General features: G+C 45.6%; 1 protein-coding gene and 1 long non-coding RNA gene across 2 annotated transcripts; both read left to right on the top strand.

Moving 5' to 3' along the window:
- Positions 1-6,615: 6,615 nt before the first annotated feature.
- On the top strand, positions 6,616-22,662 carry LOC121083492. Its single transcript, XM_040584016.1, has 6 exons — positions 6,616-6,781; positions 7,355-7,543; positions 8,464-8,720; positions 9,259-9,306; positions 10,550-10,730; positions 21,385-22,662. The coding sequence occupies exons 1-6, from the start codon at positions 6,616-6,618 to the stop codon at positions 21,438-21,440; spliced, it is 897 nt and encodes a 298-aa protein (XP_040439950.1). The 3' UTR covers positions 21,441-22,662.
- LOC121096554 lies at positions 10,737-11,472 on the top strand. Its single transcript, XR_005830572.1, has 2 exons — positions 10,737-11,179; positions 11,322-11,472. It is a non-coding gene; the product is annotated as an uncharacterized LOC121096554 (long non-coding RNA).
- Positions 22,663-22,940: the final 278 nt, after the last annotated feature.

Raw genomic sequence — 22,940 nt, 5'->3', positions numbered from 1 at the left:
GGGTAAAAAAGGTCTCACAGGTAAGAAAAGTCTTATGGGCAAAAAAGGTCTCACGTGTAAAAAGTCTCACGTGTAAAAAAGTCTCATGGGTAAAAAAATTCTCATGGGTAAAAATTCTCACAGGTAAAAAAAGTCTCATGTGTAAGAAGTCTCACGGGTAAAAAATTCTCACGGGTAAAAAAATACACGTGTTATAAGTGTGACGGGTAGAAAAAATCTCACGGGTAAAATGTCTGACCAGTAATAAGTCTCATGTGTAAAAAGTAACTGATTCAATGTTTGTGGCCAAGCTTTGCTTAGCCATGTCAGGGCCCGGCGTGTCAACATCCACAATAGCTCTGATGCTAGAAGAAGCACTTTTTTCCCGAAAGGGCACTGTATCGGTTATCCATGTCAATAGCCATGACCCAATCAAAGGGTTTTTCCAAATCGGCAACGACAAAGCAGATGCCGCTGCAAAAGGGGTGTGGACACTGAAAGATGCCCACCAATTACATGAGTCCCTTCACATTGGAGCTAAAGCGTTAGCAAAGAGATGTGGGATCTCGGCCACTGACGCGAAACATATAGTAGCTACATGTCCCCACTGTCAAAAAGCACCATTGTGGTCTAGCGGAGTCAACCCCAGAGGTCTTAAAGCCTCCGAGGTGTGGCAGACAGATTTTACGCTCTGCCAATTGCTAAAACCTCGAGCATGGCTAGCAGTAACTTTAGACACATATAGCGGGGTGATCGTAGCGACCCAACACCTTAAGACCGACGCTAAGGCGACCATCCAACATTGGCTAACAGCCATGGCGTGGCTTGGCATCCCTAATCAAATCAAAACAGACAACGGCCCGAATTTTGTGTCTAAATCAGTCCAGGCATTCGCTCTGAAATGGGGTATCACTCTGATACACGGTATCCCGTATAATAGTACAGGACAAGCCATCGTCGAACGGGCAAATCAAACTCTGAAATCTAAATTAGAGGTATTAGCAAAAGCAGAAGGTTTTACCAACATCATTCCCTCAAGGGACCAGGCACGCTTATTAGCAACAGCCCTGTTAGCTTTAAACCAGTTCTCCAGGGGAGACGAGGTGAATAGCCCTGCCCAGAAGCACTGGGCCACTCGAGCGCTAGAAGAAGGCCCGTACGTCATGATCAGAAATGAGCTAGGAGAGTGGGAACAAGGGTGGAAATTAGTTCTGACAGGGCGAGGGTATGCTGCGGTCAGAAAAGATAGCAGAATCAAATGGTGTCCACTTAAATCTATCAAGCCAGACCTTCAGAATAAAACTAATGAAAACTGTGAGTTTTTATCTGCAGGACTGGATCATCGGACACCCCCGTAACCAGTATACCCTGGTGCCAAGAGAGGACGACGAGTCGACAAGCGGCCTGTCCGCATCTGAGAGCTCTGTACCGGCGGAGTCCAGACAACGGCGATACAGCTCCCGCAAGGCGGGGCTGCGATGTTTTTGTGTGATCTCAATTTTGGGGTTCATAGTGCCGTCTAGCGGCTTGTATGAACATCAGCCGTGGGAATGGGTACTGGCAAGATGGGAAGACCAAAAGATACTGCAAAGGATAGTTTACCCCGGGATCCCCTAGTTTTGAAGTATATCTCTGTGATCTAATCCTCTCAACCCCCTGTTCGAACACTATAATGTACTATATGTGTCCCAGCTCTAACCCCGGCAAATCTTACTGTAATGTCCCTTATCAGTATTACTGTTCTCGCTGGGGCTGTGAAAGCATTGCATCTGGCTGGAAGGTAGCGAAACCAGACCCGTTTCTTAAGGCCAGTTGGGGACAAATAGGCTGCACCCCTAGGAGACCAAGTGGGATGGGAAGGACAGTATGCCGAGGGAAGTGTGACTGCCAATATATTTTCTTAAACGTAACCAATGAAAACGACCTAGGATGGACCATCGGCAAAACTTGGGGCGTTAGATACTGGCAACCCGGCACAGATAGGGGAGGACTGTTTTTTATCAAAAAACAGGAAGTAAAAAGCGGAACAGCAATTGGCCCCAACGTCGTGATCAAAAGCGATAGACAGCAAAGAAAACTTGCAGACTGCCATGCTCACCCCAGCCGATCCCTTACTAACCAAGCAGATAGTTCCCTCAAGCCAACCTAGCATGAACTCTCACCAGTTACCCAACAAGTCATTTTTTAGCGTGTTAGATGCCACCTTTCGGTCGCTAAATCAGTCAAACCCAGATCTCATGAATTCCTGTTGGTTATGTTATGACGTCTATCCCCCTTTTTACGGGGGCATTGCCCTTGATGCTTCCTTTGACCATTCATCAGACAGCAATCCAACCCAGTGTAGGTGGGATACACCATGGAAAGGAGCTACCTTGAACCAAGTCAGGGGCCTGGGCGTATGTATTGGTAATGTTGCCCTAGCAAGCTGGGATAGTGCTGTCTGCGCGAGAACCGTTGCGGTTGACAAGACCCATAAATGGGCGATCCCATCCGCACCCGGAATGTGGATCTGCCATCGATCAGGAGTAACCCCCTGTGTGTCCCTCAAAACCTTTGACGATTCTGCTGATTTTTGTGTACAAATTCTGGTTGTTCCTAGGATCCTATACCATCCAGAAGAAGAAATGTACCGCTACTGGGGAGAAGCCAATAGCAGGCTTCAAAAAAGAGAAGTACTGACAGCTGTAACAATAGCAACGCTGCTTGGCTTAGGAGCAACCGGCACGGCCACGGGAGTGACCTCCCTAGTGACCCAACGACGAGGCCTGTCTCAACTACAAGCTGCCATCGATGAAGACCTACAAAGAATCGAGAAAACCATTACCTTTTTGGAAAAATCCCTCTCCTCGCTATCAGAGGTTGTTTTGCAGAACAGGCGGGGATTAGACCTCCTGTTTATGCAACAAGGAGGCCTTTGTGCCGCCTTGAAAGAGGAATGTTGCTTCTATGCGGACCACACCGGAGTAGTTAGGGACTCGATGGCCAAGTTAAGAGAGAGATTGGCTCAAAGAAAAAGAGACAGGGAAGCCCAACAAGGGTGGTTTGAATCATGGTTTAACCAATCTCCGTGGCTAGCCACCCTGATATCCACCTTGGTAGGTCCGATTGCAATAATCCTGCTGATACTGATCTTCGGACCCTGTATATTAAACAAGCTAGTGTCCTTTGTCCAGAGCCGGCTAGAAAGGGTCAACATCATGTTTGTAGAACACCAACAACTGCTTTAAAAATGTACTTGATCAGTATTTTCCCCGGTTTTCCCTGGCTCTCCCCAAGTATCCCAAGCTACACTCCATTACCCCCAGTCGCTTCCTAAGTGCCAATTGCTCAGTGTGCCTTATCTTTATACTCTTTTTTAGAAATATTTTTACTATTTTAGCCTGTTTAGTTAAGCATAGAGGGGAGGGAAATGTTGCTAGGTAGGGCCTGGCGGCCGGAAGATCTCGCGCTGTACGGAAACACAGGGCCCCCCCCTCCAGATAGCCAACAGCTTTTAATTTATGATGTAAGCAGACGGAAGTGACATTGTAAACCTAGGCTATATAGTGTCACGTCGTTCAGCAATAAACGCCATTTGCCATCCACCACATTGGTGTCTGTGAGCCGATGGACCGCGCGGCCAGGGGTTGGCCGCCGTGCCGTTCCTGAACCAGGTCACCGCGCGCCTGTAAAAAGGCAACATAAACTTAAACGTAAACCTAACGCAAACCCTAATCCTAACCCTAACCCTAAACGTCTAACCCTAACCCTAACGCTAACCCTAACCCTTTACCCTAATCGTCTAACCCTAACCCTAATATTAAACCTAACCCTAACCCTAACACAAACCCTAATCCTAACCCTAACCCTAAGCGTCTAACCCTAACCCTAACCTAAACGCGAAGCGTCTAACCATAACCCTAACGCTAACACTAACCCTAAACCTAACACAAACCTTAACCTTAACCCTAAGAGTCTAACCGTAACCCTAACCCTAAACATAACCCCAACCCTGACCCAAACATTTTACCCTAAGCGTCTGACCCTTACCCTAAACATAACCCTATCCCTAACGCTAACCTGAACCCTAACCCTTTACCCTAAGCTTCTAACAGTAAACCTAACCCTAACAGTAACCTTAAACACAACCCTAACCGTAACCGTAACTGTTACCATAAACCTAACCCTAACCCTAAACCTAACGCTAAACCTAGCGCTAAGCCTAACCCTTACCCTAACACTAACCATAAACCTAACCCTAACCCTAACCCGAAGCATCTAACCCTAACCCTAACCCTAAGCGTCTAACCATAACCCTAACCCTAACCGTAACCCTAAACCCAAACACTAACCATAACTGTAACTGTAACCCTAACCCTAACCATAAGCTTCTAACCGTAACCCTAACTCTAACCCTAACACTTACCCCAACGCTAAGCGTCTAAACGTAACCATAACCCTAACCCTAACCCTTTACCCTAAGCGTCTAACGCTAACCCTATCCCTAACCCTAACACTAACCCTAACCCTAGGCATCTAACCATAACCCTAAACCTAACCCTAATCATAAAACGAAACCTAACCCTAAAACTAACACTAAGCGTCTAACCGTAACCCTAACAATAACAGTAGCCCTAAACCCAACCATAACTGTTAACCACAACTGTAACCCTAAACCTAACCTTAACCCTAAACCTAACCCTAACCCTAAGCGTCTAACCGTAACCCTAATGCTAACCATAACCCTAACCTCTAACCCTAAACCCTAACCCTAACTGCAAGCGTCTAACCATAACCCTAACCCTAACCGTAACTCTAAACCCAACCGTAACCCTAACCGTATCCATAACCGTAATTCTAACCCTAACCCTAAGCGTCTAACCCTAACCCTAAGCGTCTAACCATAACCCTAAGGCTAACCCTAACCCTGACCCTAACCCTAACCCTAACTCTAAACCTAAACCTAAACCTAATCCTAACCATAGGCATCTAACCATAACCCTAATCCTAACTGTAACCCTAAACCCAACCATAACCATAACTGTAACCGTAACCGTAACCGTAACCCTAACCCTAACCTTAACCCTAACCCTAACACTAAGCATAACCGTCTAACCATAACCTTTTACCCTAAGTGTCTAACCCTAACACGAATGCTAACCCTAACCCTAACTCTAACCCCAACGCTACCCCTAATGCTAACCCTAACCCTGACCCTAAAGCCTAAGTGTCTAACCTTAACCCTAACCCTAAGCGTCTAACCATAACACTAACGCAAACCCTAACACTAACCCTAACCCTAAACATCTAACTGTATCCGTAATCCTAAAACTAACCCTAAAACTAACCCTAACGCTAAGCGTCTAACCATAACCCTAACCTTAACTCTTCCTGCCCAGTGCTGAGGTAGACCTGGCCTCCGCCTCTGCCGCCTTTCGCTGCCGGGTAGACCTGGCCTCAGCATGCCGCTTATCGCTAAGGGGTTGAGCTGGCCTCTGGCATCTTCTCCGGTGGAGGTGTGCATGGGGTGTGCCGTGGAGCATTTTGGCTCCGGCCGAGCGCAAAAGTCAGCCATTCCCCATGTCAGCCCAGAAAGCAGGTAGCACAACTTTTGTGGTGTGCTTCACATGACTGCCATGGCAAAATGAGAACTACCAACAGAAATTCTTGCTGGAACCTCCTCTGGTCGAGCCGTGCATGGCATGTACCTAACATTAACCCAAACCCTAACCCTAACCCTAAACCTAACCATTTACCCTAAGCGTCTAAGCCTAACCCTTACCCTAACCCTAACCTTAACCCTAACCCTAAGCGTCTAACCGTAACCCTAACGCTAACTCTAACACTAGCCCTAACCCTAAGGGTCTAACCGTAACCCTAACGCTAAACCTAACCCTAACCCTAACTCTAAGCGTCTAACAATTACCCTAACCTTAACCCTTCCTGCCCTGTACTGAGGTAGACTTGGCCTCTGCCTCTGCTGCCTATCGCAGCTCGTAGACCTGGCCTCGGTCTGCTGCTTAGCGCTAAGGGATAGAGCTGGCCTCTTCCTCTGGCATCTTCTCCGGTGGAGGTGTGCATGGGGTGCCGTGGAGCATTTTGGCTCCGGCCGAGTGCAAAAGTCAGCAGTTCCCCATGTCAGCCCAGAAAGCAGGTAGCACAACTTTTGTGGTGTGCTTCACATGATTGCTATTGCCAAATGAGAGCAACCAACAGAAAATCTTGCGGGAACCTTCTCTGGTCGAGCTGTGCATAGAATGTACCTAACCCTAACCCTAACGCTAAGAAAGCCTAAGAAACCCTAACCCTAACCCTTTACCCTAAGCATCTAACCCTAACCCTCTCCTTAACGCTAATACTAACCCTAACATTTAACCCTAACCCTAACGCTAACCCTAACCCTAACCCTAACGCTAACCCTAACCCTAACCCTAACCCAAACCCTAACCCTAACCCTAGTACGCATGCACAGTAGCGTTATTGGCAAACTAAGGGCAGCACATGCACAGAATCGGCTTGATGCCGTGGGGCGTGGTTTCCATCGGCGCATGCGTATTATGAAATCAGCTTTCACGCATGTGCAGTTGGTTTTCTGGCAAAAGTGCAGCACATGCGAAGACTCAGTTTGACACCATGAGGCGTGGTTTCTGATAGCGCATGCGCATTATGAAATCAGCTTTTACGCATGCACAGTTGAGTTTCTGGCAAAGCTATGGGCAGCGCATGCGCAGAATTGGCTTGACGCAGCGGGGCGTGGTTTGCTGTGGCGCATGCACATTACAAAAGAACCTTTTAAGCATGCACAGTGGTGTTTTTGGCAAAAGTAAGGGCACCGCATGTGCAGTATGGGCTTGAAGCCGCGAGGCGTGGTTTCTGGCAGCACATGTGCATTACAAAAACACTTTTTACGCATGCGGACTGGGGTTTCAGGCAAAACTAAGGGCAGCGCATGCACAGAATCAGCTTGACACCACGGGGCAGGGTTTGTGGCTACATATGCATATCACGAAACCCACTTTCACGCATGCATAGTAGCATTTCTGGCAAATCTAAGGGCAGCTCATGCACAGACTCGGCTTGATGCCTAGGGGCGGGGTTTGTGGCTACGTATTTGTATTACGAAATCTGCTTTTTCACACGTGTAGTAGCCCTTCTGACAAAATTAAGGGCAGCGCATGCTCGACGCCGCGGGGCGGGGTTTGTGGCTACATATGCGTATTACGAAATCCGCTTTCACGCATGCGTAGTAGCGTTTCTAGCAAACTAAGGGCAGCGCATGCGTAGAAGTGGCTCGATTGCAACGACCCAGGTTCGCGTCACGCCGTCGGTAGAATCTTTCCCGCACAGAGGCCACGCGTTCGAGCCCCGTGGTCTGGTACCAATTTTTGTTCGCCAGAGCCCTCAACCGTGCGGCTGCAGTACCCAAATCTTTTCGCTAGATGGCAGCAGCGTTCCACCAACCGGGTGACTGCAGTACCCAAATTTTTTCGCCACGTAACAGCAGCGCTCTACCAACCGGGCGGCTGCAGTACCCAATTTTTTCGCCGGATGGCAGCAGCGCTCCACCAATCCTATCTGAGCACTGGTACGGTGAGCACGATCCGAGATCCCAGCCCAGTTTACACCACCGGACCACGGGAGCTGCTCGCTGCGGCTTCAGGGTTCACATAGCTCTGCCCTTTTCCCACTCGCAGCCCAGGCATTAATACTTATTGCCTCCATATACAAATGCACCCACGTGGCTTAAGCTGTTAAATCCTTTCTGTATGACATTCCATTTTGCTGTGGGAAATAGGGGTGCATTTGTTCTGTTTGCATTACGAAGCATGTTAGTAACAGCGATTTTAAATATATTTTTTTCAAATAGAAGAGATTTTGCAGGAGTGCACTTTTTGAGTTGGAAAAAACGAGTGGTGTGAATGCGTTGCTTGGGAAAAGCTCATACAAGTCTTCCCCTGCACAAGTAAGCCATTATGAGCTGTTGCACCGTTTAACCTCTTGAGCTCATAGCCGTTCCCTGTGACGGGAAAGTGAGGTGTTACCAGAATGAAGGGGTGCAGCGTACGCGGCAGGGCTGGAAGGTGGGACAAAGGAGCGGGGTCTTTCCTCCGCCTGCCTCTCCCCGCCCCCCCCTCCCCCAGGTAGCCGTTCTCGGCACAGCCCGCACCCCGCCGGTGGCCCCCGCAGAGCCCCGGGGGCCGGCAGGCTCAGAGAAGCCCGCGGCAGCACCGAACCCCTGCCCGCCCCGGCGCAGAACGGGAGCCCCAGCCCCTCCTCGGCCGGCTCCGGGCCGGGCCGCGCTGCCCGGCGGGGCGGGGCCGGAGCCGGGGCCGGCGGGCGTGGGCGGGGCCGGCGGCGGGCCCGGCCCGGCCCCTGAAGGTGGGTTTATTTCCGGCCCGCGCGGCACCCTGGGGCGGCCTTGGCGGGGCGGGGCCTTCGCTGGGAGCCTGGAAGACTTTCGGGTCGGGACGTGTAGCGGCGTGCTGCGTGAGCGGTCGGGCTGAGGGCGGGCGGGGGCCGGTGGGCGACCCGGGCGTGGCCGCCGGGCAGCGGCCGGCTGGGGGGGACGTGGCGGGCAAGCGCTCGGACGCGGCAGGGAGCGCCTGCTGGCGGCGGCGGGCGGACTGAGGCGGGCGGCCCGGCCTGGGACCGGCGGGGCTGCCGGCGGTTCGCGTCTCCCCGGCAGTGACGGTGGTCAGCGGGCTCCTCACGGTGCTGCCTTTTTTTTTTTCTTGGAGCCGCGCTGCTACCTCAGCGAGGAGGTGAGGAGCGGCGGTGGGGCGGCCCCGGTGCTCCCTTGTGGCCGCGGGGCCCGGGAGGGGGGTCGGCCCGCGGCGTCCTGCCGCCCCCCCGCCGCCTCCGGGCTGCCCGAGCAGCCGTTGCAGCCGCCGCAGCCGCCGCAGCTCTGAGCGGGGCGTTGTCTTTCCCCTGGCCGGGGCCGTGGCAGCGGGCAGGGGCTGCCGGCCCCCGCGGGCCGCAGAGGCTGCCTTGGGGCCTGCTGTAACGCTGTCGCAGGGGGGCGGCTCAGGAGCCTCTTCGCGCCCCTGCGAGCGGGCAAGAGAAGGAAAAGACGACAGGCGGCGGTGGAATCCCCACCCCTCGCCCCCGACTGCTGATTTCTCTAAGTATTACAAAGGGCAAGCGTTGAACTACCGGGGAGGGTTGGGAGGCAGCAGCTCTGGTGTCTCGCTGATCCTGTGTCTTTACAGTCAGCTCCTGGGCCAGAGCAGCCGAGGGGAAGAGGCCTTTGGATTTACTTCCCAGTGAAACGGGGCTCTTTTGTTTTTTCTTTGTACCTAGGTTCATCTGGAATTGTACATTGACAAATCAAGGGGAGCTAAACTGAAGGTCAGTCTAGATGTTACTTTTCCACATATGCCTTGTGCTTGTGAGTCGGACTGCTGACTACGGAGGGATAACTTTTGTACTTGCCGAGGGCCCACGAGGCTCCGTGTGCCCGCTGCTTCCGAGTGCTGCGCTGCTGCTTGGGCAACAGCCGGGGAGGAGTTGGTGATACCTCGTGGTTACGCAGCCAGGCCTGCTGGGCGCTTAAACCAGTGCGTCCAGTCAGGCAGTATTATTTTTCTAGATCTCAAATGAGCCTGAGGTATAAACCCACTTACACTTCTGTATGGCAGTGTACTTTGTCAGAGAGCTCAGTCACACTGATGGAACTGGCACAGCTCTCTTGTGACTCCAGATTTGACTATCTTGTTGAAAGGCTCGAGAGCCTGCTTTGGAAGTCACTTGACAAGGTATAGCTTTGCTGTGATTTTTGTACTTGAATTCTGACTGTAATGCCAATGTCACTTGTTAGCTTTTCTCCAGCAGTTATAAAAGCAGAATGAGCGTTAAGAATCTGATTACCTTTTAACTAAATTCAAAACCAAGTTGAGGGATGAAGTGACTGGAAGTCCTGCAAGTCTGGCTGGGTATTACTGCCATGCATGTTATCTGCCTGTCTACTGATCGTTCCTGCCTCTTGTTCTGTTGTGGTAATTCCTTTGGGTAATGCATTGGGCTCTAGATGTAGTGCATCTTGACTTCCTCCTGAACCCCCAAGATGTTATCGGTCTTTGCCTTCCTCACGTTTCACAGGGTGTGGGAAGGCCAGAGAGACGAAGCCCCGGCTGTTCTGTGCGGAGAAGCTATCAGCCTTCTAAGAGAGCATGTAGCCAGCAAGCGCATCATGGTGCTTTGGTACCAAGCTGATACCACAGGCCTTAATCTTTTTTTGTAAAAAGGGATCACAAGGAAATGTGCTGATGTTGAAGGGGGAAAGGTGGTGGGGGAAGAAGTAGGAGGCAGCTTTCAACCAATTTTAGCCTTAACTCCTGTGTTCCTAAAAATGGTTCTGGTCTTTGAGGGGTTTGCTTTTGGCTTTTTGCCTTAAGCATGTGTACCTTTCAGGGTAATGTTTTCTTGGAAGTTGGAAACGGTCCTTCTGGGACACCAAACCAAACCCCATACCTGGGAAGGCCATTTAGCCATTTATTCCCTGTTGGTCACTTGGCCCTAGCCGTACACGCTCTCCTGGTATGGCACATTCTTACCCTGCTGGCTGAAAAATTCTGTCTTTTCGTTTCCTCAGCTTGCCACAGGCCATAACACTTGTGTGTTCATAGACTGCTTTCGTTGCTCGCCGCTTTCAGATTTGAGCGTCGATGCCATGGATATAACAGGAGAGCAGCAGCAGGATGTAGAGCACAAGCCATTTAAACGATGCTTGGATAAAGCTGCCCATCGTGTGACTCCAGAAGTCGACATACACGGTAAGATGCTATTCTGCCATTCTTGGATGGATGCTCTCATAGCCTTTCCATCACCGTATGCCTGCTATGAGATTTGTGGGAACAAGGGACGGTTGAATTCACAGCATTTTAAACACCACAGACTCTTGAAGAGTTTATAGGACACAAATCTATTACACTGGCAGATCAGACAAGCTCCTCTGTGTGTGTATATATATTATACTCGGTACTTTTGTGAGGCAAGTCCCTCTGAAATTGGGACAAGGACTCATCGATGCATTTCAGGAGCAAAGCTGCTGAGTGAACAGGCTTTTCCTACTAGAAATCAAGCAGCTGCTCTGGCAAAACTTGACTTTGGTTGCATCTTTAAATCCTAGGAGGCTGACAAATGGGACGAGCTGGTTAAAGAGCCTCTCTCCAGGGAAAGCTCCGCTGACTTGACCCTTAAGCCTAAACTTGCATCTTACTATGTTTGCTGTGTGTGTGTTAATGCATACCTGATAAATCAACTGAAATCTATTAATCAGTTACAAGTTGGAGTAAGTGGTCCTTGGCTACATAAACCTCTCCTCTGCCTTTTTTTGCATGTTATGACTTACTGTTGTACTTCAGTACAAACCGGGAACGATTCTGGTAGTGTTGCAATCTAACAGTAATGCTGTCCCGACTTCGTCTTTCTAACATGTGAGGTCCTTATTATCTGTTCTGGGAGATAGTGTAGTTCTGTGTATTGGCATGAACTAAACTTGCTGATTTGTTGTAACTCAGATTTAACTTTTCTGTTCTTAAAAGCTGAAAGCTAAACTAAGCCAAGAGCTGAATAGTGGGTAGGTACAAGAGCTTCTCCTGTTGTCACAGAAGTGAGGTGATACCGTTCTTACTGTTGTGTCATTTAGCAGTCTTTCTGTATTCAGAGGCTGTGGCATGACGAATGTAATGTCTGGGGTCAGACCCTGCTTTTCTGTATCTAATTCTTTGTTATCACATGTAGGCCTCCTGCCTTACTTGTGTTGCTAGCCTCCACTGGGATTACTCGGTCTGAACCGGTTGTTCTCGCTTCTTATATTATCAACGGAGAGGAAGAGAAACTTGCAAGGAGCAAACAGTCTCATCCAGGAGAGGCATTTTGAAAGCAATCAAATTACATTGCATGCAACGAGCAATTTCTTCTGCTGTTTGGAAAAAGTATATAGCTAGTTTGATTTCCACCACATGTGTGGTAAGTTAGATTGGAAGTGTCCACCCACCTTTGTGAAACTGTATGATTATCAGTTTCTGTTAGTAACACTTGATGTTCAGTCAGTTATTTAAATGGCAACTATAGCCATAGTGTGATAAAGGAAAAATCCACACAGACATGGTTACCACTGGGCTTGCTTTAGTCACAACTCAGAGCTGAGCCACCACCCCAGCGAGTGGCAGAGAACCAAGGAATACAGCACAGCTTATATACACTTATCAGATCATTAGTCAATGTGAAGTTTTTAGGAGTTTCCTTTGGTCCTGTTGGTTCTGTGAATCCATCACCTGACTTTGTCCCAGTTGATTCACCTGCTCAGTTCCAGTCTATGCCTTGGTTCCAAGCTCCTCCTTGGATCGTGATCTTCTTTCTGCCTGCTTTAACTCACACACTCCTTCAAGCGTGCTTAGTCTTTGAACAGGCAGCTCCTATTCACATATACCAATTTTTCTAAAAACACCTGTGTTTCTGAGAGCACCTGTGTCCACAAATTGAACATCTGTTGCTTCTCTGTTCTCCCACCGATTAACTGGAGTTGGTTTTAAACCAGCCTTGGATTAGGGCTATGCTAGGGATGAGGCCTGGTTCTGCCACTTAGCTGCTTCAGCACTTTAAATTTCTTATTTAAAAATACATTTTCTTTAACATTAACCTTAAATTTAGCAAAGCATACCTAAATATTATGGAGTAGTATGTGGAGGCTTTTTCTGATCATAGTTACATTAAAATAGTTAATAGCTTAATGATTTCTATGGTAGGTTGCATTCTGTGCTGGGATGTCATCTCATTAATTTCCATTGGATGGCGATAGAGGATTGTATTTTTAATTTTTTTAGTATTATTATTTTTATTTCCTGTTTCCTTCCTTTTAACATGGGTCGAGTTTTCCAGTGTCATGTGTCATATCTGTATGCAAATCGAGGACCATGTTAACAGCACTAAACTTTGCATGTGGAGTTTTATGTACTGCAGTTTATTGTATCTAAGCTGTGTGCAGTACCTCTGGGTGCTCTCTGAGACAACTTGACAGGCAGCTACTGATTACATTCAGAAAGCTGTTACTAGTTGCTGTATCTTGAAAGACTCCATGTGTTGTACAGGTGTTCTTCTTCAAATGGCAGGAATCATGGCTTTGACAAAGCATAGGAATTAAGCTGCATTCTTCCTGACACTATCTTTTAGTGTAATTACAGGATCAAAACTCATACTGGTTGAATTCTTAAGTGTACTCTCAACTTGTTTGAATGTTATAAGCTGTAGAAAGTAAGTCTCATACAGTGGTTTAAGAATGGGTATATTTTCCTAAAAGTTTTTATTTGCTTGATCATAACTAAACTACCATAAAGAAGTGAGGTTAATGATTGATTTTCATGCATATTTCATACTTTCTAATTAAAATCTCTTTTTTTCTGTGGCTAATACAGATGTCTTTAATACTCACTTCTGTCCACCTGTTGAGACTGGGAGGTATAACAAAGAGGGTCCCGATAACATTTTGTCCCCTCAGCAGTGTCTGACTTATCACCTGCCCTGGCCTTTTTGAGGCTCCTAAGAGGGTAGTGTGGCAGTGCCTAGACAGTGAGCCTTAGAGGGCTTTTGTAATCCAGCAGACTTGGTCCTGTCCTTCAGGATTTGTGAGTGAAACAGCCTGGTTTTAAGGGGCCTCTTCTAATAAGAACCCATGTTTTTGAAAATTTTAGACATGCAGTTCCTTGGCTCATTTATTCTGAACTCCAAAGTTTGCAGACCTTTGGGTTTTTTTTTTTTTGGTTTTTGGGAAAACCAAGGTCCTGTTTGAGTTTTCTGGAGGCATGTCTTGCCCTTTGGCAGGTTTCAGCTGTCACCAGCTCTCATCTCCTCTGTTACAAGTTCCTCTGCAGCCTTCTGCACTTAAGAACATAAAACTCCATGAGTTTGTGCCCCAGCTGTACTGCAGCTGCACATTCAACACACAGAGAGCGAGAGCTCTCTGACTCCTTGGTGGCTGTGGTCTGGGAGCCAGTAACGCTACTGGGCATGCACCAATACAGGCTGGGAGGTGAAGGGAGCCACAGCAGGCCTGCAGAGGGGGACTTGGGGGGGTACCGGTGGGTCAAAAAATGGACACTAGCCAGCAACCTGTGCTCGCAGGGCAGAAAGCTGACCATATCCTGGGCATCCAACGAAGCGTGACCAGCAGGTCGAGGGAAGTGATTCTGCCTCTTTGCTCTCGTGAGACCCACCTGGAATATTGCATCTGGCTCCAGAGTCCTTGGCAAAGCAGGTCCAGAGGAGAGCCACAAAAATGATCAGAGGGCTGGAGCACCTCTCCTAACACAGGCTGAGAGAACTGGGGTTGCTCAGCCCGGAGGAGAGGCTCTGCGGAGACCTTATTGTGGCCTTTCAGTACTTAAAGGGGGCTTGTAAGAAAGATGGGGACAAATGTTTTAGTGCAGCCTGTAACAATAGGACAAGGCTTAGTGGTTTTAAACTAAAAGAGGGTAGATTCAGACTAGATATAAAGAAGAAATTTTTATTAAGAAACTTTCATTGTAATGGGCTTCTGCTCAGCATTGCCTTCGATAACACAATCCTCAAGGGCAAAACTGGCCTGACCTGAAATGGAGAATTGCTATGCTCCCTTTTAAGCACAATTTTTCCTAATTATTTCCAGCGTGTCCTTTGACATGCTGGGATGTAAGTACATCTATGCTCATTCTCAGTTTAAATGCCACCAGCCAACATCTACCACTGAACAGTTTCTAAATCTGCAACTGAACCGGCCTGTTGGGTTTTCCCTGCTGCCTTTGGAGGAGCCATGCTTCTTTGGATGCCTCCGTTACCAGTGAGGCCTATTGTGGGATTGCAGTCTCTCTTTTGGCCACAGCAAACTATATACTGAAGGAGGAACCCCTACAACATGGATGTGCAGTATAACGTATGTGGTATGGGACCTTTATAGGCATTAAAGAAAAAAAAGACCATTTGTAGCTAACTGAGCCCGCTTCAGGGAGTTTTGTTCCTCCTAAATCTTCTCATATCTCCTCTGCCACTGTATCTCTGATAACTTGTCTTTGATTCTTAGCCATTCCCCAACCCCCTTCCTATAGTATTGGTTGTTTTCTGAGAAATACAGATTATTAAAAACAAATAAACAAGTACATAATGTGGGATAGAGGTCCAACTATTGAGCTAATGGTAAATCATTAGTAACAGTAACAATCAGAAGGCGCTTTCTGAAGCATGATACATTCATTACCAAGCTTCAAGCAACTAAATACATTGATCTGGAATTTGCTCTATTTCCAGCAAAACAAAACATGTTCAAGTGAGAAATTCAGCTACACCCTCAGAATGTAATTAACATATGATTTTTCAGATTGTATTTAATTTATAAATATGAAATTTGCATCTGGGAAACAGCATGCTCATTTGCATGTGATAACCATACCAGAAGCCCAAACAACACTTCTGCAATATATGCATCAAGAGGGGAAAAAAAAAAAAAAACAACCAACCAAAACGGTGAGATCAGCCCTCAGGACTACTCCACAGTCATCAAACAAGCCAGCGTTCATCAATCAAGGGCATTCAGTTTTGCTACAATTTATTACACAGGCTTGTGTTCTGCAACATAAATCCTATCTATTAAAGCTAAAAGGTTGGGGCAGCAACTGCTGCGGAATACCATCATAATGAATTGCTGTTGAATTTATGTTTTAAATTTCATCCAGTCTTATGTTCCAGGCTCATAAATATTCAACGAGTCTTGTAAGTCCTTGGAAAGAAAATATTAGACCCATACAAGCAATTTTAGGTATAATTATCTTTCAAGCAACTTCACTCAAATTGTTTTGCATTTAAGACTTAATCCTTCTGTTGTCCTGCAGCCCTAATTATAGTATTTATCTTCCCCCTTCAAAGCCCTATTTCTTATCCTAGCAGCTTTTTAAGCAAGGCACACATCGATGAAATACAGATAAAGCTCCAAAAACAGCACTTGTTCTGTTTGCAGGAAAAACCTGCATTGTGCATTTACCCTGCGGCTAATTCTGTATTTCAGGATCTTGAAATGTACTGTTAATTAATGCAGTTACACGCATTTTATTTTGCAATTAATTCTGCCATTGAATCCCCAGGAACTGAATGAAAGAAGTGGACCTGTACAATGGGTATACTATGCTCTTTCTTTTCTTGGCACGATTGCTTCAGAAGTGGAGGCAGTTTGGTAGTGTGTGGCAAAACCCAGCTAGAGCCTGTGGTGCGTAGAATGAGAGCTTCCTGAATTAGGATTTAATTTTAATTAGCCCTAAAGCATACATATTACAATTTTTAGAGTTAGTTTCTACATTCCCATTACAGACTTAACAGTGTATTCTCTATGAACACTGATTCTGAGTTAAGTCTTCCCATTTTTGTGTGGTCCCACGCAAAAAGACCAGCAAGGATTCACCAGTCTTGGCTCTGCTGTTCTCCCCAGCAAGGAGAGCCAGCACTGCACTTCCTGCCTCTGCTTCTGCCCTGCCGTGGAGAGCATTAACAGGTGACTGCTCTTACCCCTTACAGAGGGTCTCAGTAGGAAGCAGGGGGGGTCTTTGCTCCCTAGAGTGAACAGAAAATTTGTCAGACTCTTGTCCTTTGCCGAACGCACAATCAACAGCTGGCTCTGAACACCAGCCTTTGGAAAACTGTTCGTACTGAAGTTGCTTACCTTAGCAACTACCAGAGTACCTTAGAGGTGGACTATACAGTGTTTGGAGGGACATAACGTAGCTTGATAGAACTGGGGAAAGGATTTAGTTATATCTCTCTAAGGATTTAAGGAAAGCAATAGTCAGGCTTTTCTCTTTGGACCCATTACAGCTAATTTTAGAAATGGAGAGGGTTTCAGACTTATGAAGTCGCAAATGAAAGAAACAGCAGTGGAGGGAGGAACCGGAGGATGACTGTGGCAGTAAGGGTATTGGCACATTCTTTCAATATTTTAGAGTGATATATCAGAAGATTTAAAAGTATTTGTGCTCCTAATGCAATTCATTTACTGTCAACTTAGCCTGAGTATTAAGCAACCCAATCATCTGCAAATGCTACCTTCATGTTTAATGAATACACAAGCACTTCAGTCTTCTGTTTCAACATATTTTCTCTTGTCTGTTGGGCTCATAACCTAACCTGTCCTGTCCCTTTGTCCCCTCAGTCTTTTTAATCTTTTGGTCAAGAGCCATTCCACATGAAAATAAAGAAACAGTTTTGTCAAATGCTTGTCAGCAGAGATGGGTGCTTCCATGTGGAAATCAGTCGTTTAATGGCTCAGTGGGATCTGAGCATTTTTTTTTTTTTTCGTTAAGTTGCCCAAAGTAATTTCATCACCTCAGGATTTATTTCACTTCCACCCTTTTCTGCCTGGTTGGTCCAAGCCCAGTTACTTTAATGTCTGAAACTTAACCCCCATCTAAGAGCAGGGCTCTACAGCCTTGCACATGTCCCAGTATTCCTAGATGCCACAGGTACCTTTAATTCTGTCTGACGTAGCCAAAGGAAAGTCTTGATCTTCCAAAATCTTGATTGCATTTAGAATTTTAGAGTAAAGGATACTATAAAAAAAAAAAGACACATGGTCCCCAATATAAGAGCAAACTGTAAGATAAAAGCAGGATTTCAAATTTTTTAAAGACAGTCTACATTTTCTAGAGAGCTAGATAATTTTAATGTACAATTTAATCCTCTTCAAATGAACCATATTTTCATCTAATAACTATTCCATGTCATTCCTATGACATCTGATTTTAGGTATTGAGGCCACTTGAAATCTCTCATCCTTTCCAAAAATGTAGGCCAGCATTTCTTTTGTCCAGTGCCTGGAAAATGGTTCTAGAAATTCATTTTGCCTAGAGCATTGCCTTTAAGTTAATTTAAAACATTTGTTTAAAATTAAACAATATATTTTAATAAGAACAGCAGAGAACATCTGGTTACTGAGGAATTTTAGTTGTGGACACATGACCTGAAACAGCGTATAGAAAGAAATCCCTACAGCACCTTTTAACCCTTCCTCCTCCAGAAGCAAGTCATATAACCTCTTTATGATATTTATGCTTCTTGCATTGCAATTTCCATTGTTGTGTATTTCAGCACAAATCTTCTTAAGGCATAAGTCCTGCTGTAACTATAACCTTGCTAGATAGAGGTCTCGTACTTCATTTATTTGATGCAATCATGTTACCTCAGGTACTGAAACTAAAAGCCCCTCTACTGCCTCAGAAATTAATCCCTGCCATTGAAAAGCTGTGCTGTTATTTTAGAGGCTTTAATGAAGTGAAATGATCTACAGAATCTTTAATTTAATTTGAGTAATATATCACAAAGTTATATGCTTGGAGCATAGCCTTTGCCATCCCTTACAACCTCCTAGCTTCTTCCCTATTTTTTTTCTTTTAAAAATAAATTTAACAGTAGGAGTTACCTGAAATCAAATTAAAACAAATATAAACTCCTGCTTAACTTGTACAAGTGTTCACAACTTACCTCACCCACTGCAATGCATGGCCAAATCACTTTGCTGTTTGTGAACCGCCATGCTTGCCAGGGGCAGTGCCTACCCATCCCCTTCACTAGCCCTTGCTCTCGTGGGTCCATCTGGTGAACACAGCTACAGATGAGGAGCAGCAGAAGTGTTCCCCAGGCTTTAGCCACAGTCTAACTTGCATTTTCCCCCCTCAACAGCACTTTGTTTCTTTGTTACCAATTTTTCTTTATTTAAATACATTTAAAAGTATTAAGTAATGCATCATTTTTGCTCTGCTGTCTTGAGAAGGAAATGTAACTTGGTTATTCTATAAAAATTAACATTAGGTAACCTTCCTTTAATTGAATCAAAGTTTGTTTCCTGAATCACAGCAAACCAGGTTTCTACTTTAAGCAAAGACAACATGATGGCTTGATCTCAAATCCCACAGAAAACTGTATCCATCCTTAACTTTGCACAGTGTAGGTGTGTAAGAATCAGTATGTTTATTGGGACCTTCCTAAGGTGTCACACTGGATCACCTGATGTAAAATGTGTTCCTGATCCACTACAGTTTTCACACAAACAAATAACATGCATGCAAGGACTTCCATTAATGTGTCTTAATATTAGAAGTTTTCTGGGAAGACAGAAATTCAATTATGGGAAGCAAGGAAAAACCAATGAAAGATGGGAGTTGAAATGGGCACTTCCACGATGCTCTTGCAGCAGGTGTCACATAATATAGATGCTATTCTCCCAAACGTCCTCTTAGTTTTGCCTGGAAATGCATGTGTTCCTGTTCCCATCTATTTTTGGGAAGGCCAGAAGTGCCCCAGAGCACTATAATTATCTCCGTCAGAAATGTCAGAAGAGTTTACAGCTGAAGTAGGTGTCTGCCCAAACAGGAAAATCAGGTACAGCCTCGGCTGTTGGAGAGGTATGACAATCAAGTTGCTGCACACAGTTATCAGGGGAAGATCTGGGAATCTGGCTGTACTAGCAGAAGAGATTTGTGTAGCATCTCTGCTTTAGAAAATGAGTCATATTATCCCTCTGGGCTTTAGCTTCAAGCTATTAAAGGCCGAGAAGATAAACTTATTTTAACCAAAACCTTCTTGCTTCATCTGTTGGAAGGAGGAAAAGCAGACAAGCCCTTCAACATAAATGCAGTAATGAGGATACACTTGTGATGCTTTCCCTGCTTTTCTCTTTATTTATTTCCAGTCTTCCCTGCAACACATTCCAAGGTTAGAACCTTTCTAGTGAGTAGCCTGATATAAGTGGTTTTAACAAGCAAAGTCAAATTCTGTTATGGCAGCGTTAAAATTTAATTACGTTGAGTTTTATGTGTGACTGAGTATCCATATATGGCAAGAAGTGAAAACTACATTTTCAACAACATATTTCAACTGGCAGTATCTTGTTGAGAAATGCAAAAAAACCCCAAAACATTATTAAAGAGAGTAAGCCTTGCAAAGACATTTTGGAAGGACTAATGGCTTAGACCTTGAGTTCAGATTTGGGGAATGCTGAATACCAAATAGATGCCCAGCTACAAGCAGCTTTCATGTGTGTCTTTCCCCTGACACACCAGAGCCTGATATTCACTCGAATTCCCATCTCCCATTGATTTTATTAGGAATATTGGCTGTGCGGTACAGCTTTGAAATCAGACTTTTGTGTCATAATCCAGGCACTCAACACTAACTACTGCTTTAAAACTGAGGATTTAAAGTGTTCCATCTTGTTAGTTCACCTGTATTTTTCAGAGAAACAGAAAATTCCGAGAAATCCAGATTTTGCAGAGTTTGTGACAACACGCTGCACATAATCTCAGAGCGAAAGGCTCCTTCTCTGGCCTTGGGTACACCAGCTTCCTCCATGGAGTGAGGGATAGTTGTGGGCTGATATGAAAGCTGCAAGTATCCATTTGCAGAGCAAGCAGATTAACACCGTAAGCCACCGAATCATTTCCACTGTGTATATAGGCAACTGCATAAGCAAAACACCCATGTTTTGCTGCATATTATACTCCTTTATTTTTGAATACAATAGTTCCCTTGGCATTAGTAGTAAATGAACAGTAAGTTCATTTCATCTGAAAGACTAAACAAACAGGCACTATCAATGAGAATAAATCAGATTGCAGCAGTACTTTCAGGTAGCTGGTAAAAATAATGTTTTAATCTAACTCAGCTGTAACTGCCATGAACTACTGGGAAGGTTAAGGCTGTGGCTCAGCATCCTAGTGAGAAAACACACAGAATTATTCAAAACATGCAATTTAGTTGCCAGTCACTTGACTGGGATTAAAAGCAGAAGATGGCAGAGCTGCTACCCCTGCCACCAACAAAACAAAGTTTAATGGAATATTCTGAAAGACCAGCCATTTAGCAAATTTAATTTATTTTTTTCTTATTATTGTTTAGTCCAAAATGAGGAGTAAGCCCACTTTTAAGACTCTGGACTAGGGTTTGTGAGATGTGAGTTCAGTTCTCAGCTGCAGCATGGACTGCCTGGTGTGGACAAGCTTGCACAGGAGATGACCGGCCCCATTTCATGGGACTCCTTGTAAGGCAAAAGTAATGGGAAAGTTTGAGCTGCTCAAATGCTCTGACTCTAAAACCACAGTGATTGCTGCAGGTAGCACTATTTGGGTGTGCTCTGCTGTAGCTAAAATTAGAATCTAGCTCTGAAGGATTTAGTGCTCAGTGAAGTCTGTGGGAACTGTATTTCAGTGAACTCTGTCAGGCCTTTTCAGGGGCAATGAGCAATATACAGTTTGAAATGTATTCTTTGTTAATCTCAGTGAAATGAGAAATAACATGACTGCAGTCTGTGCACTTGCACCAGATTAAAACCAATCCTTAGCATGCCTTAGATGTAACACAGTTCCTATTCAAAGGAATAAGAGCAGAGAACGTTATTTTTTGCCTTTTCTTCCACAGAGAGCCTTACCCAGAGACTGCCGCCTTATTTTTTTGACGCCAACATGGTCATCTAATTCAAACTTATGCAGAGCAGAGACCTTCTCACTTCCTACGTCGAGGCTGGTGGCAGCACCTGAACCAGAACATTGCTTCCAGAAAAACATCTGAAACCACAAGTGACAAACCTGTTGCAATCCTTGATGACTTGTTCCCTCACTACAAGAAACTCGTTTCTGGTTCTGCATTGTAGAGCTACAGCTTCATACCCTGATGGTCATGTCTTTGCCTATGGATTAAAGAATCTGTTAAATTTATGATTCCCACCTGAGTGCTTAGGGGTTGTGATCAAAGCACCACAAAAGTTCCCTTTGATACATGGCATGGATTGCACTCTTCGACTCTCTCTCCAAGATGCTTTCCAGTCTTTCAATCATGCCCCTTTCTGAATCCTCATCAGTTCCTGAGCCAGTGTGTGTGTGAGACAACAGCTGGTGCAAAGAGGAAGGTTAAGTCCTACGCTTCTGAAAATGTTTCACTTGTCTATTTTGCTGCCCAATACCTGCTAGACCTGACAATTCAGCACAGCTATGCTGACTACATGGGTCTGTTGAGGACATCAGCTTTGCCAGCTGTTCAAGGATTGGACACCCACTCTGCCTCTGCTTTCCGAGCTGCAGGACTGGTGGGCTGGGCTGACAGCCAGCTTGTAACTCCATCCATCCTCATGACCTCCACTTTCCAGGCAGCTGCTGGGGACCAAGTCCTCTCTCCAGTTCATCAGTGCATGGCCACTAACCCTAATGTTGCAGCTCCAAAACCAAGAGGAGAATTAGCTCCCCAGCAAGTTTTAAGAACACAAAACCTGTCCATTTGTGATAGAAATGCACAGCCCAGCCCTGTGCCTTTGGGAACTGGATCTGCAGCAGAGGTGTAGAGAGCTTTATGGCAAGTGCTGGAGGCCACAATGCCTGTGAAGGACCTTGAAGGGTAAAGAAGAAAGAAAGTAAGATAAGGTTGGCTGAACACCTGAAGAAAAACGGGATATGAAGCAAGGCCCGAGTGGATGTGCAATGCCATGTCTCAGCCGCTGGCTGAAAACATGAGACTCACAGAGATAAGAAGAGAGGAAAAATATGCAAGAAGTTCAGTGCATTTGTAGCTTAGTAATTAACTGTAATTATATGTAGCCAAGAAGTGTGTGAACAGTATTGATTAACCAATTTTAATATGTTGCATGTGAACAATGAATGAGGATATGTAAGCATGGGATTTAGACTAATAAAGGGTCTTCTGGTCGGATTCTGGAGTCCATGTCTTAATCTCCTCACAGAGGTAGCGCACAGGGTGCTCTCAGAGGTCTTTTAAGTCTTAACAACCTGAACTCTTTGCTAGAGAATATCTGATGCCAACTAGACCAAACTTATCAAAAGGATATGGCAATAAAAGGCTGATTTTGATTGTGGATGTCAGCACAGAGTTGAAGGGTTCTAATAACAGTGATAACAGGTATACTACCAGCAACTGTCTTGGTAGTCATTAAAAAAAAAAAAAGAATAAAATAAGAAAAACTTAAT

This window comes from Falco naumanni, chromosome 1 (assembly GCF_017639655.2).
Source record: "Falco naumanni isolate bFalNau1 chromosome 1, bFalNau1.pat, whole genome shotgun sequence".
Lineage (NCBI taxonomy): Eukaryota > Metazoa > Chordata > Aves > Falconiformes > Falconidae > Falco > Falco naumanni.
Note: the sequence above shows the minus strand (reverse complement) of the source record. Positions and strands in the feature narration are given on the sequence as shown.

Coding starts and splice junctions, on each gene's coding strand:
- LOC121083492 (XM_040584016.1), top strand. CDS start 6,616: ATGCGCATTATGAAATCAGCTTTTACGCATGCACAGTTGAGTTTCTGG. Junction 7,544..8,463: donor CCAATCCTATCTGAGCACTG/GTACGGTGAGCA, acceptor GGTCGGGCTGAG/GGCGGGCGGGGGCCGGTGGG. Junction 10,731..21,384: donor TCCAGAAGTCGACATACACG/GTAAGATGCTAT, acceptor TTTCTTCCACAG/AGAGCCTTACCCAGAGACTG.